Source organism: Nomia melanderi, chromosome 2, assembly GCF_051020985.1.
Source record: "Nomia melanderi isolate GNS246 chromosome 2, iyNomMela1, whole genome shotgun sequence".
In the NCBI taxonomy this organism is placed as follows: domain Eukaryota; kingdom Metazoa; phylum Arthropoda; class Insecta; order Hymenoptera; family Halictidae; genus Nomia; species Nomia melanderi.
The window spans coordinates 14,475,230-14,491,624 of NC_135000.1; the positions used below are offsets into that span (position 1 = coordinate 14,475,230).

General features: G+C 31.7%; 1 protein-coding gene across 27 annotated transcripts in view; it reads left to right on the forward strand.

Moving 5' to 3' along the window:
• The window catches only part of Patronin (calmodulin-regulated spectrin-associated protein patronin), a 139,504-nt gene that overhangs the window by 84,964 nt on the left and 38,145 nt on the right, over positions 1-16,395 (forward strand). For 26 of the 27 annotated variants that reach the window (XM_031988053.2, XM_031988055.2, XM_031988054.2 and 23 more), the window contains one exon: positions 5,436-5,531. In XM_031988053.2, coding sequence (XP_031843913.1) covers positions 5,436-5,531 — 96 coding nt within the window. Of the gene's footprint in view, positions 1-5,435; positions 5,532-8,486; positions 8,683-16,395 lie in introns of those variants that run through there. The other variant, XM_031988074.2, reaches the window with a different exon arrangement.

Genomic DNA, 16,395 nt, shown 5'->3' on the forward strand with positions numbered 1-16,395 from the left:
TTTTCGTAATTTTTTCTCCCTCCGTTTGGTTTCATAACCTACATTCCTCCTCTCCCAGGAATATGACTTGAGGAAATTTTCTTGGAATTTCATTTGCGTGTGATATATGCAGTTTCACGGTTTATTTCACAGCTTCGAAATTTCGTATAAAACTGATTATTTCGATGGTATAGCGTATTTCTCATTCCATCGGGAAGCTGTGTTAATGGCAAGACGTTGAAAATTGTATCTGACAATAAGTAAGAATTGGATAACTGTCGGTATTCACTAGATTTTTATTGGATCTGTTCTGAGGTTTAAAATATTGGTCCTATAACATTCCAAAATTTTCATTAGGAACTTTTCTAACCCCTTAACCTACATCTTGTCAGACTCCTGACAAAAATTTTAAATTGAATTTGACAAATCTAGGTGTTATTTATTGTTTTTTAATATAAATTAAATATTATTTTTCTATTATTAATCGATAACCTTGGGAGCAAATATATACATAGAATAAGTATCAAATTTTCTTCGTCTTTTACTAAATTACTAATGATAACGTAATTTTACTATATACTCGTGTAATTGCGTCAATTAAAATCAATTTTATCGTTTACCAAATAAGGTTTACAAAATTTAATATGCGTCAAATTGACGCGTTCCATCAACCTAGTGTTAAATTTATTGTAATTTATTTGTTTGTCTGTTAGCGAGACGTTTCTCCGAATACGAATGGCTTTTCGACAAGTATGCTTTCTTCTTTAATTAACAGTGAACTTGATCCGTTGCTTTGATGTCAAGTGTATTGGGAACGTGGTCTAGTGGTTTACTTTTTTATTAAGCTGATGAAACGCTCCTCGAGCAGGACTTTAAAGCGATCATTTACAAACAAAGGCATTAGAGGGTTTGTAGTTTTTAACACTGCATTCACAAGTAACTAATTTACAAATTTCTGTTTATAATAAACTCTCCAATAACAGAAACAATATTTTATTACATATTGATATACAATGACAGAAAGAAATTTCAGTTGCAAATAAATTTATAAATTTTTAATGGAATTGTTTCAAATTTCACCAAAATTTGTAATAGACGTCTTAAAAATGTTATTACTTTATTATACTTCTCTTTTTTCATACCTGATTCCTCTATTCTCTATTATTTATTATTAAACAAATTAGTAAAACAAAGTAAGGTATTAAAACTAAAATATCATATTAAATATTAAACATACTCTTACCCCTTAATTTATCAGGGAAGCTTCGGCATTCCTTCCACAGCCCATGTAACAGTGAACAAATTTTCGAGTGCAAAGACGTAAAGTATTAAAATCAAAGTTATTCTCTTACACCGGAATTACATATCACGCACATCTAGATGTTTTTTTTTTGTTGCAAAATTTCTTATAACGTCTCATTTGTCACTCCACACAAAATGGTTAGCACTAGAACTATCAGGTTTGGTCCAAATAACCCATTCCTAATTTCTTCTTTTACAATTACTGCAAAGGTATAGAGACTACTTTGAGTAATGATTCAAGAAACTGATTTAGTAATACCTAAACTGAAATATAAGCCAAATGAAATCTTAATAAATCCACGTTTACAGCTTTTATAAAGAAATTTTAAAAAGACGATTTGTACATAATATAAAAAAAGCAAAATTCTTTGCGCAATATTTTGTCAAATCCCCCACGCCCATGGGGGCCCTCCTTGGTAAGCCTTCGCGGCAGGAACTTGGAGGATAATCGGACTTCCCTCTGATACGTTACCCAGTAATATGTAAAAAGTATTTCATCCGCGTAACAGAAACTCGCAAGAAACCGTCTCCATTGCGAACAAGGTAACCCAATGTTTAAATATGTTTGCCGTGACACCGTCGACGGAATTCTGCCCAGTCTTTCCTCAGAGTTGTCCCGAGGGATGATGGTGCATTGAATATTGAAGACGTTTGAGACCAACCAGCCCTTTTCACTGCGCCAACGTCCCCTTAAAACGTTTATGCGCCCTCCACTCGATTACCTGACCTCTTCGGCATCTTTTATTCACCTTTCTCCCGTGGAAATTCAGCTACTCGCGAGCGCAGTCAGCGGTGTCTTTGTTATCTAGGCAAAATTCATCGCGTTTTCAAGATTTTCTACTTATCCGCCCACTTTATCATAAGATGTTCAGAATTCTGCCGTTTTGTGCAATCAGCTTGAAAGTGTAGAACTTGCGATTGCGAATTCTATGCATTCGTTGAGCTTATGTGCAGATTACGTAAAATTATTCTTTGAATAAAGATATTTATGGATTTCTTTTTTATTAAAGATAGAACTAAATAGAGATTTTGTTTTCATTGTTAGGCTGATAGCGAAATGTTGTTTCATGGTTTGAAATTTAGAGACAAGTTTTATTTTATTGAGTTAAACTTCATTAGCCTATTGTCAGATTCGAATTAATATAAAATCTCGTTAAAGTTTAGTAAACGTATTATTAGAGCAGATTCACCGTAGATAAAGTATTATTGCAAATAGAGAATATATTGTTTTCATAAAATAGAAGAAAACAGTGTTATTTGTTATTAAACTGTAGTTACTTATCTAAATACTTAATTTTATAAACAATTTAATAGTAATTTCTTTTTAATATTAATTTATAATTACTCGATAATTATAGTGTTAATTTACAAAAGAAATTAACACTAGAATTACCGAGTAAATTAACTGTTTTGTGTTTTTTATAAAAATTGCAAACATGTATTTATCTAAAAGAAAAAATATAAAAAATAGGTTATTTTATCCTGTTTGTTAGTTTCAACATCGTTTTGTTAAATAATTTCGATTAACACCATTATAATATGAATAATTGCAAAATAAAATACAAATCCGAATAACTTTAAATCAAGAAAATGATCTGGACAGAAACTGCCTTCATTCGATTCATTGTTTAGTTCGCAAAATGCGGCATAAAGCGTCATCCACGGTCGTCTATTCCGAAGGATGACGAACGTGTAACAATGGTTCTGGTCGATAACAATGATTGGCCGGACTTCGTTGACCCCCTTAGCTTGCTCACGTACCCGAGCCTCGCCCAAATGTTATAAATTGCTGTTTTTCTGTCGAAAATACCTTAGCAGCTTCGTGACTGCCGCATGACATAATTGAAGCTGTTATCGTAATTAAATATGAAAATGTGATTAGACGTTAATTAATTAAATTGCTTTCAGAACAAGGATATAAAAAATATTGAAGGTAATAAAAAGGTTAATTTGAAAGACATTTAAAATCATAAAGTATATTTAAAATCATTTTTCTATTTTGTACTTATATATGAAATAAAATAATTTACAGTAGACTTTCAAGAATTTTCTTTTATTGCATAGTTTATTCTCTTCTTCGAAGAGTTTAATGTTACAACATTGTTAACATTAGAACTACCAGAGAGGTCAGAATGACCCATTCCTCATTTCTTATCTTTAGAATTATTGAGAAGATAACACGATTCTCTGAGAAATTATCAAAGAAATTAATTCAGCAATACGCAAACACAATTGTAAATGAATAGAAATGTCAATATATGCACTTTTAGAGTTTCTATCGAAAAATTTTAACAATTCAATTTGATTGTTCGATAGTTTTAATTTTAATTTTCAATGTTTAAATTATAGATTTAATTTCTTAATGAAAAGTTATCAGGTTATTGGTCTTAATAATCATAACCGTCGAATCAACTCAAAGCTTGCAAATAAAAATAAAATTTCTGTGTCAACAATTTTGTATCAATGAAAGAATAATTTATTAAAAATCTCACGATTATAAACTAAGAAGTTAACGTCACTCCACAGAAAATTTAATTTTCGTAATATTCCATTAATTTCACCCCATAAAGGATCAAATCAACATAAAGTTCGTTCACGTGAACGCCTCTTGGAAAATCTGCATTTCACTTTCACAGGAACACGTTCTCTATTTCCAGAGGTGGGCTATTAAGTTCGCGTCATATCGGGGACGGGGGTGACGAGATAAATCGACAAATTATGCGATGTTTATTGCCCCAGCGTTCGCGGGCATTCATTAAGCGTACGGGTGACACCCGAAAATAGCGAATCATTCGTTTGCCGGGACAGTGATGCAGGGCATGCCCGTAATTTTGAGCAAGGGCTGGTTGCGTTTTAATATTTTACTAACAATAAGGCATGAAGAAGCGTCTCAAGTGGCTGGTAAAGAGCCTCGTTTCATTGTTCGACGAGAGACCATGCCGATAAAGGTTTCCACGTACTTCTTGATCGCTAGTTGATTATTTTCTAGACGGGAAGGTGTTATCGAGATTCTGCTCTGCTTCTGGAGCCGGTCCTTTAATCTAGAACATATTTGGCAAGTGAACAGTTAGGAGTTGGTTATTGTTTTCTATTAAACATTAATTGCAAAATATTAATGAATAAATGCATATATAGAAATTTCAACGAATTGTGGGCGTGTAGGTGGTAGCAAAATATTCAGTATTGAAATGAGCTGTATTAGCCTGTGTGAACAATTTTATATTTTCTTTTATATAATTTGTTGCTTTACTGTAAATTAACTGAGAAATATAAATGAAAAATGCTTCTGGGGGAATTTTAAGCGAATTCTGGAGATAGTAGCAAGATGTTCAGTACTTAAATGAAGCTTTATTAGCTTATACGGAGAACTAGGTTTTCCTTAAAGACATTTCTGCATTTTGTTTTATATAATTTGTTACATTCTTTTGAAAATTTAATAAAATTGTTCTAAAACCCTATTTTTTTTAAACATTTTCACGTCGATTTATATTTCTTTAACGACTCGATAGAACTGGATAGAAAGTACATATTTTTATTGTAATATACATATTCGATTGGAACATATATAAGTTTTGTTGCAAGAAAAAACAGGTTCTGTTTCTAAGAATTTAGTTATGACTCACTGCGAATGACTCCTTCAAACTGGAAAACTCATAAGTAACAATGGAAGTTACATGATTGATTGTATGGAATTCTGTACTTTGCTAATAAATGTAGAAAATGCATATAATCAAGCATATATATTACAATCCATTAATATTTATAAGCAGAACTGATTTCAATTTGTGTGATTGATAGGCATATGAAAGTATTAGATTGTGTTACATGTTAAAATTCCTATGAATAACTAGATAAAAATTATGAAATATTTTGTCTAGTTATATTATATATATCCGGTTCACTGAATTTTTTCAGTTTTTTTATTTATTGTAATTCGTATGAAATATTATCTGTATAATTAATCATAAACTTCACAGAAGTATACGAAACAAATACAGTAACAAAACTTATACTGCAAAGTTTTATTTCAAACGTGTTTTATGTATTTTTGATAAACTGAACGATACCAAAATACGGTTGCTTATATATGTATCATTTTCTATGCCAAAAATGAAAGTAATAATTAAATATTTCTTTCTCATTTATTGTTACAGGCCAAACAACGTGCCTCCGTGAAATGGCTTCTGTCGAAGGCGTACAACAACCGAGTGCCCGAAAACCTTCGCGAGCCGTATTATGTTGATCATGAGGTATGTGAATTCAGTTTTTCGGACTCAGACATTAGTTAATTTCAATCCTTTAACTACCAAAGATCGTTTTATGGATAACACACGCCGCAGTGTTTCTTGTATCCTAAAAGTGGTCATAGTCACCCATGAAAAATTTGCATTTATTAAAAGGTGTCCCTCCTTGATCTTATTTTTCAAATTTCATTATTTAGGTTTACCCTTGCTCTGTAAAATTTTTGAAATCTAAAATACGCCCTTCTTCTAAACATCTATTCAACCATAGCATCAGTTGTTAACCCTCTGTATTTTGAATATAGCGATATTTCTAAAATAATTTTAAAAAATTAGTTCTTAAAAATTATTTTTAATCATTTTAACCTATATAAAATATTAATTGATAAATAAAAACTTTTAGTTCAGCAATATGGACTATTTAAAGGACTGTTAAAAATCTTATCTATTTATGACTTAACTACGATTTTCAATTTTTATTTCAAAGTATTATAAAAATTTGACTAACATTTAATATAATAAATTAGGCATTGTAATAAGTACTTTAAAATTTGTTCACATTCACAAAACTCAGAATAATAAAAAATCAAAACGGATCATGAAATGTTTATATTGCCGGCTACGTTGATGAAAAATCATATTTCCGGCGGAGGGTTAATTAATGATTTGATCATCAAGTGTCAAGTTGTAATCTATCAAATTTCCTATTATCCCAAAATTATTTTCGTTTGTTATTCACACGTTATCCTCGATGCAATTTCTTAACTCTCTACGGTCAAATGTCGTAAGGGCGACTTCAAGCTTCGATATCTAAAATCGATAACTGCAAATGAATAATTTAATTATTCAACTAACAAGACATTGACGTGTGGTTCTTATTCTTTTAGTATCTAAGAAGATTAAGACAATTTCGCCCGCAAAGAGTTAAATTATCTTACAGTTCTTAAAAACGAAAAAAACTTCAACTTGAAGTTGAGATTCTTCAAGTTTCTCTTACCACTATGTCGCTAACTTTCTTCATTGATCACGAGCCCGATCAAAGAAATACAATAAAACAAGAACCACGAATAGTTCGATAAAAACTCCGTTCTCGTTCCCAGTTAACACAGCTGTTAATAAAAACGACAAGCTCGTAGTTTTAACTTAGAGTTAAAACGTACCGTGATTGGTAAATGACCGGTTTTAAAATTTAATTTAAAATTCTGCACTTTCTTCGTCCATGTAATTTTATATCAATTCTTAAATTCTCCGATGACTCAGTTTCTCAGTTTTAGTCATTCCTTTGTTTCCGTTTCCAACAAGAAAAATTTATCCCTTAATTTGTTTACCTTTATTTTATAACCAGTTATAAACAGTTATAGAACTGCTTTTTCAGTTTTTCATTTCACGTCTACATGACTGTTTCAAGAACCGAAAAATAACAATAATAGAAACGTTTCAGAACCGATATTATAGAACCGGAACCGAAATCAATATAGCTCAGAACCGATATATCGAATAACAGTTATAACTTATTTATTCATAACTGTTTCAAAAACCGAAACCGATATCATAATTGTTTTCAATCCTTGGTTACGATAGAAATAGACATATAAAGTGCCGGTATGTTTATTGTGAATTCGGAGCGGTTTATTCATCGGCACACCTGGCAGTTCATACATTGAGAACCATCTCCGATGAAAGTTTAATTTCGCTAAGTGTGCTCTGCTTTAATAAGGAGGAGATACGTATCATTTTTTCATACGACATTGTGGAGAGCAACGGGGTGCTTAAAGGGTGGCTTCCTCGGCTCTTTTAAAGTGTCCTGGAAACTCTTTTGTGGCACACGTCGTTATTTAACCGTGGAGGAAACCGGTTCGTGAAAGGCATACAAAGTTACCGACCGTTTGTTTGAGAGATGCTAATAAACTTTTTTCGGGGAAGGACTCCTGGCGAAACTCGATAATAAGCGCGGAAATCTTAGGGAAACTCTTCAAGAAATACCGGGAACAGACGTGAAGGTACTTGTATAGAAATGTGCAAATGTTTGTGTTTTGTATCAGTACATTAACGTATTGACTGTCGTGAGAATCTGGAGAGTTTTATCAATGAAACATATTTTTATATATTTTATGATAACCTACAATAATCCATTAAAACATGTTTTTTAATATCACGTGCATTATAAAATACTCTTTTTAAATTAAATCAAAGATTTCATTAAAAATGAATATAAATTAAGTTAAAGATAATATTTTGACGTAATACACGGTTAATAATATAAAGTTATATATATTTATAATACAAACCTCAGTTCGATTAATTCAGTATTTATTAAAAAAGGAAACGACGCCGAGCATAATATATGCAATAAATATTAGTACAGTTACGAAAGATATCATAGGGTACAAGGTTAACGCTAGGTTTAAAGCCATTTATTGCACAGTGTATTCTACTGTTCTAATTGCAAAAATTTACCCAATAATGTTTGGAACTAAGTTAAGGAACTAAGCTATTTCATTGCAATATTTCACATATTGATATACTGAACAAAGCTTAATAGCAACTACGAAATTATATAATGTAATAGTAATAAGTATAATTGGTATATTTGTATATTATTTGTATATTTCACATTATACTGTATTTTAAGTATAAGTATATACTGAGTATATCTCATAATAAATATAATTTTACTGTAGCACATAAAATAATAATTAAAAGTCCCCTCTCGAATACAAAGGGTTAATATTTTATCACACGTCTCGCACTGTTGTTCGATATAAACGCACAAACATCCGCAGCCCGTTAATGATATAAAAAAGAAGAACCTTGTTACGCCATTATGGTATCGCAACCGCACCTTACGTTTCGCGTACAACATATGCGCGCGGGCGTCGGTTGTTGTCGCTGATCCAGTTAAACCAATCAGATTAACTCACGATAGGTCCCCGCTCGACCTCTTTTGCCTCGCCAGTAAATCATGGAACTGCCGTGACGAAGGTTCCCGCTGATTTTCTTTCTCATTTCGCGATTTTCCGGGATGCATTTAATCGGGGACCATTTTTCCGTTTCACCGTGCGCGCCGAGTGACCAGACGGAAGTCTCTAAATTTGGTATTACGAATCGCCCGAGACCGACGGTAGAGAAGGAATTGTTCAAGGTCTATCGATGCTGCAAGGTGAGACCTCTGAACTTCATGAAACAATGCTGCAACTCTGCTCAATAATTCGTTTTTTTTTTCTTACAAATTTTTATTTAATGTGCCATATTTGCTGGCAATAACTCGTCCATGTACTAGAAAATGAAATAGTATCAACAATTATGTATTAACCCCCTGCACTTAAGAAGTGACTGTCAATCAGAGATTGAAAACAGTTGTGATATCAGTTTCGGTTCTTGAAACAGTTATGAAGAACTGAAATTAGTTATAACTGATATTCGGCATATCGGTTCTGAGCTATATCGGTTTCGGTTCCGGTTCTTCAGTACCAATGCAATATCGGAAGCGATATTATAATAGTCGGAACCTTTTCAATCTCTACTGTCAGTCACCACTTGATTTGATTTTGAAGTTTCATATATAATGTTAAGCTTTTGATAATGCATCAATACGTGAAATACTGAAATAAAATAACATTGTTTCTTAATACTTTCGCGACTAGAAACGTAGTTCTGCGCCATTTCAAATTCTTTAATTGAATACATTTTATCAAGAAAAACACTTTTTCCATACGCATTTTTAATGTTCATTTTTTAATGCTTTGAACAACCAATGACTATAATATTGTTAGTAATAAACAAATAGTGAGCCATCAATTTTGTTGCACCTTGTACAAAATCGACATTAGAATAATTAATCAAAATAATTAAGAATAATTAATCAAACAGAATAAGAATTTAAAGAAGATTACAGAGAATAATAGTAGCGTAAATAAGTTTGCTTATGTGATTTAAATGTCATATGAACGGAATAAAATGTAGCATAGGAATACAAATTACAAAGTACAAAATTGAATGACAGTAAAAGCGTAATTTTTTAATTTAATAACCCTAAAAACATTTGATGTAGGCAGATAGTAAATCTTAGAATTTTAATAAGTAAATTTAATAGACGCGTTGGGAAGTATAAATCTTAATTCGTAGTTTCACAGTTTCGAAAGAAAAGAGAGTGACGCAGGTATAATTAAAAAATGGTAATACGGTGTGTAAATCGAAAGTGAGACATAAGAATAGTTATACGCCCGAAAAGAGGTTTCCTCGCAGCAGTGGAGCTTAACGAAGTAAAATGCACTTGGTATGCAACACTGTTTATTGTGTCTAACGATAACGATTGAATTTATCTGGAATGAATCTCCAGACTCTCAGTGATCGCTTGATTAACCGGCAAGAATCTTCCTCTCGTTATTCATCAGCCTGTCTCTCATCTAAGACATGATCTTTTTTCGTGCGGCGAACACCTCGATCCCCGAGGGAACCGTTTATTCATCATTGTATCCTTTTCACACTTGAACTTTCGTCCGAATAATCAGTCCCACAGTCTTGACTTTCCCCTTAAAGTCTGAGGTGCAATCCGACGATGATTACGAGTCCACTGGAAACAATGGTAAAAGAGCTTGGCTCGTATCCAGCGAGTCATCGTGTTGCGGTTTTCTTCGATAGCGTAAACGCTAGGACCGAACGTCTGGTAATTGATCATTTTCGATTGCCTCTCTTCTTACATCTTCATTTTTCTTCTTTTCTCGTTTGGCATCTTCATTTTCTTCTGTCTTCTTTTGACATCTTAATTTTTTTCGTTTCTTCTTTTTGCATTTTCATTTTTTGTCTGTTTTCTTCTGACATCTTATCCTTTTTATTTTCTTTCTTCTTTCCAAAGGAATTTCAAAGGAATTTCCATAGTTCCATTAAAAATTTTACTTGCTCCTTTTTTTGCTCTATTCGCTTCGAAGAGCGAAGAGCGAAATCAATTTATTTTTAAATGGTTATAGTAACCATAAGTTTGATCAGATCCTAGCATAACCTGGTTTAAATATAAAATAACATATATCTGCGTTAACGATTGCCAATATGATAACAAAAGAAATAAAAATATATGAACGTATAAATATTTATTACCGTTCTACCTTTTTCCAAAATTAAACTTTATTTTCAAAAGTTTTACCGTAAAACTGGATTGGAAGTTCACACCGAGGAAGGTTCCATGTGCAAAGGGTTTACGTTGTCTATAATACTTTGCCCCTTGTACTCTTTTTCCGTGCGAAGTTTTTCACCTAGCCGCAGGCTCTTTCTGAAAATTCTTTTTTAACGTGTGTAAGGAAGGGACATACTTTTCTACCTTGGGTAAGAAATTCGTTGTTTCAACTGTAATATGTAATATTTATGTATTTTTATTCAGTACTGCTTGCATTCATCGTGATCTACGAATCTTTTGTGTAGTGTCTTTCTTAATAACTTTTTTAGTTACTTTTTATTTTTAGTGATTTGTTTTAATGAAATTTTTATATACTGTTTTTCTAATGAGTTTGTAGTGACTCTCATATGATTTTGTTAATTTTTATGAACTGTTATGTTGAACTTCAATCTTCATTATTTTTTTTAAATTTCTTTGAACTATTGTGTTTAATTTTAAGTTTCACCACATTTGTTAAATTATATTCATTGATTCATTTTACATTTGTCAAATACAAACACTTTCTTATTATTCTCATTAAATTTCAATTTGCATTATTTTTCGTTAATTTTCATAAACTATCAAACTTCAAATTTCATCATATTAGTTAATTTATATATTTTATTATATAATTATTAATTCACATTACATTTATTACACAATTCTTGTTGCCACGAAGAAACCGCGAATTAATCATATTTAATGATTTATATTTGTTCATGCACGCTGTCCAGGCAGTAATAGTGGACGTGGCGTAACACTTTCACACGCCGAATTAACCTTGTGTGAAATAGATGTGATGAAAAATGGCTTCTCCTTTTCTCGTTCGAAAGTGGACTGTATTTGTAGAATATTGAGTGAAAGGAATGTGTATATGTTTACAAAGTTAAAGTGTGTGTGTTGTCCAGTGAGTACAGCGTAATTGTTATGAACTTGTGATCTATGTCTGTCTGTCCGTCTGCCTCTCAATGTCTCTCTATATATATAAAAATACTAATATGGGGCGGTGTCCTTAGTGACAAATCAGAAGGCTAAAATGCTCGAGGTGTTGCTAGTTATAGTTTTTTAACCTACGCCCACATTACGAGTAGTGGAGATAGGGGGTACGTTGTCCCTTCTGACCTACAAAGGTACCGGTGGCTGTGGGCTCGGGGTTTAGGTCGTTGAGCTGCCGTTTTTTTATGATATGTATCTTAACCAAATAAACCGTGCCGGAACAATATTTATTAATTCATATTACATTTATCACAGAGTCTTCGTTACTACGCAGGAACCTCGAATACAAACACTTTCTTGATCCACTATATATGCAGCCATTGTGTTACAACAGCGTCTCTGATTGTTCCTCTCGCGCCACCCTCATTTCATTTCTTGTTGTTTGTACTCTTATCTAGGCCGATTCGTTGCGGGTCTCCGGGTATAGGCTCGCGTGCGTCAGCTGCTCGCGAAACCGAAAATGTTTTCCCAGCTGATTTTTATGTGGCCGACTGTCAATCGCAACGCGATTCCAATTGCGCCCTTTACCTTCCCAGCAGCCGGCAATGCGTTATTTGAATAAAATTCTCGGTGTAAATTGATTTGCAACATTACCGTTGGACAAAGGATTTTATTCGAAAGCCGCGAGCAGATTCACAAAATCGATTTGCTTCGAGCTTTACACGGCTGCAGTGCTACGGCTGTGACATTAATTCGACGCAATAATTATTTCGCAACCTGTTAAAATCAATGGGAAAATCGGAATAGGTATTTTACGAGATGTACAATAGTAGTGTCTAGTGAAATTGGATCATTGGATCCGCAATCTAAATTTATGCAAAGTGTATACCAGTTGCAAATTTAATGACGGTACATTTGTTCTAAATTATTTGATGAATCGTCAAACTGTATTGTCTCTAATGTATAATTAAACTTTTAATGGCTAATAATCTGCAGTTACTGATTATTAATGTTTCAAAATATTTGTATTTTTATGTGTGCCATATCTGTTAGCACTGCTATGCATATAATTTTATTTTAACCCCTCTTTAATTCTTCTTTAATTCTTTTTTCATTATTTGATTGTTACTTCTTTTTTTACTTTTTGGATGTAGCGATAGTCATAAAAGATATCAGAAAATCAAAATTATCCCCAAATTGTGGTAAAGTCTGTGAATAGTGCGAATGATTTGATTTTAACTCCTTTTTAGTTTAAGTCTTCTTTATCTCTTTTCTCATTACTTGATTACCTTTTTTTTTACTTTCCAGGGGCAAAGATAATTATAAAAAATATCAGAAAATCAGGTTTATTAGAAAATCATGGTAACGTTGTTAAGGGGAAAAAGAATCCCAGAAAACAGAAAGAATCCTTAGATAATTCATCGTCCTCGTAGGATTAACATCTTATTATGGGACCAGTCATTATCTGTATTTTGTCAAATTGAATACTGTCTTTTGTTGTGAATGACATACAGTTGCATTAAATAAATATTGATATACACTGGATCATCCCATAAATAATATTTTGTTACGCTTCTTTTATTTTTTAAATAACAATTAACTATAGATAACCAAAAAGAATATATTTTAAATTAAAAGGTATGTTTATCTAAGTCTTTTTTAAAATAAAGAAGTATAAAGATCCCTATTATTTATAGAATCACCCAGCAAAATATAAAATACAGATTCCAATAAACTATAAACTCTTTTCGACAGTTTGCTTTTCTGAAAGAGAATATTTTACCAAGAGCTCTGTGTGCTTTTAGTGTTCTATTTGTACGCAAAAAATAAAAAAAATAAAAAGAAATAAAAATTGCAATCTTATTTATTGTTAGCATCAGAAGACTGTTTTATTTGGCGTCGAGGAATAAATGAATATAAATCAATTTTTTTTATCAACAAGCTAATTATTTTAAATAATCATTTTTCTTTCTCGTTTTTCATTTTTATTATTTAAGACTAAATTTGATAAATTAGTCCATATAATATTCATACTTGTATAAATTTTTACAGTTTAATTATCAAATTAATTAATTTCCTTACACTTCATTAATTATGTTTTCTATTAGATTACAAATGTTGTGTTTACCGGAAAATTTCTGATCCTTTTATTCAAACTTTCTTACACACTTATCAGCTGGAATTGGCGTCCACTCTGAATTTTTATTCATGAATCAAAACACTTCATTGTAACGAAGATACTGAATGAAGATGAATTGCTCTTTATGTAAGAACGATCTAACGAGATTACGTAATTAACAATAATTAGCAGTAACGTTACATGCGTATTATACTTTCTAAAGTAATACGAGACCAAACAGTTTCCTTGCACGTTTTCAGGGGATTTTCAGCTGCGCGCTCGGTTTTCGAGCCAGCCTTTATGGATCAAGAGCAGATTTAATTGGCCATTTCATATGCAATGGGGAACTTATTTAAATGATCATATAAAGGATTAATGTACCGTAAAATCTAATCATGGCAATTATTTTTCCGTTACCCGTATCTAGTCACATAAGGGATTATGTATTCCTTACGAAACCGAACAAGAATACTCGGGCATTATTTGACTATTCGTTCGATGATCAATACACACGATTCTTATGTAGAACAAGACATAAATGATCAAATTTTGTATTCTTAAATGCTTGAAATTACTTCATGCAGTTGAAGAGAAATAATAAAATGACAATTCTATATGAATAGTCTGTTCTATCTTTAATTTTCCCTTTTTTTCGAAGCTAAGTATTGCAATTAATTTGAAAATTAATACTGAATTAACGATTAATCTTAAAATTAATGATGTATTTTAATTTATAAATTTCTATAAGTACATCTAACGAAGAAAATAAGAGTATTACAATTAAATACGGTACACGGGCTTGAAATTTGCATACAGATTATAATTAAAAAAATAATGTTACCCTTGGTGGTTAAATGAAATAGAATTGGCTTGTACAACATGTAGCTATATAGGTTCTATATGAATGCTAACTATTAGAAAAAATACTATTCTTATGGGAAATGTTGGTTTCCTAAAGGTTGAAGAGGAAATATGTATGATTCAAACGGGTCCGTATTCTCAGTACCGCATTCTTCTTCGCAAGTTCAACGATGCATGCGCGTTTTACGGTTGCACCATTTTTTATCCTCTTGCATTCTGAATTACTATCTATTCTTTCCTTTTACTACTGTTTTCATTCAAAGAATTTGAAAGCGGTTTAATTAGCATATGTGCCAAGTGTATGTATGTTTCACAATCGTTATAATATAATTGCATCTGATCGAACTTCCAATCAAATTCTACTAAATTAAAAATAAAAATTCAAGTAAATTTTACTTGTAGCAACATTTTAATGAAAATTATGCTGTAAAGAATTTTCGAGATGTGAATGATTAAAATACAACATTCATTTCTTTTTGGAAAAAATAATAATTTTTTTTGTTATTCTTCGCAAGGAAATATTTAAGTACAGTAGACACGGTTGAATACAATTTTAATCGTTTAAAATTGAAAACACCAATTACAAACATTTCTTCGTTCTGGAACTGTGTGGCTAATGTATCAATTAGAATGAAACGGTAAACTCGAATATTGTGAACGTAATGATTATTCAATGTTCAGTTTATCAACAATTTTGTGTTTCCTTTTGTTGCTGAATTAATCATTTGCGGTGGCAACGAATTCAAAGACTCAACAGGATTTCGCGCGAAGAATTTCGTTTTCGTCTATTTTATACAAATATGTTCATTAATTTTATTTATTAACACGTTGAATGCCGAACGATTTTATAGAACGAGATGGAAGGAATATAACATTAATGTATTTGACTGAATTGCGTTATCATTGTCGCGCGGTTATCTTTCTAAACGTCATCGTTTTAGGTTGCATTATTACTAATATGAAACAATTTTTAAATAATCATCGTTTAATTGAATAAATTAAAGTAATTTAATTTGGTTGATCTGATTATTTGGTTCATTATTTTGATTTCAAAATAATCTTTGAATTTGTATTTTAATAAAACTATCGGCGTGCATAATATGCCGTTGACAATTTTAGAACAAAAACATCACAACGTGCGTAGCACGTCTTTCCAACGCAAGTGATTAAGAAAACTGAATGTAATTTAATACTAAATGTACTAGCACTTTATATACCATATCTATTCCTGCCGCAACCGGTCAAATAACTGGTTATAAAATAAAGGTAAATGAATTGATAAATTTTTCTTACAATCACAGAAAGATATATATCCCTTAAGAACCCAGGATCTTCGTGTTAGGAAGCAGTCAACGAGTCCATTTGGCCAAATACGTTTCGATTAATATTGTCGACAATTATGATTCATCCACAAGATACGTAATTTTAATTACTTATATCTTCAAGACCATTGAGTAATTACACCTAATATTTTACATATATCATTAGGAACATATCGATCTCACAAAAAACTATCAAAGTCGATGTCGGACAATTGGGGCCCTTCCTTTGTTAGTGAAAGCAGAAACAAAAGGAAAAACAAAGAAAAACTAATCAATCGAACAATATAAGAACTGATATACACTTAAATGGACGAAAGAAAATACAGGCTTATTAATGTTTTACGATCGGCCATGTGACTGGTCGTAGTACGTTTAGTATTAATATATTGTTTACTGGCTAATTTTAAGAAAACTGTGCTGTGTGCCTGGCTATTTTCAATGAAATTAACACTAAAACTACCAGGCGGATCGAAACGACCCATTCTT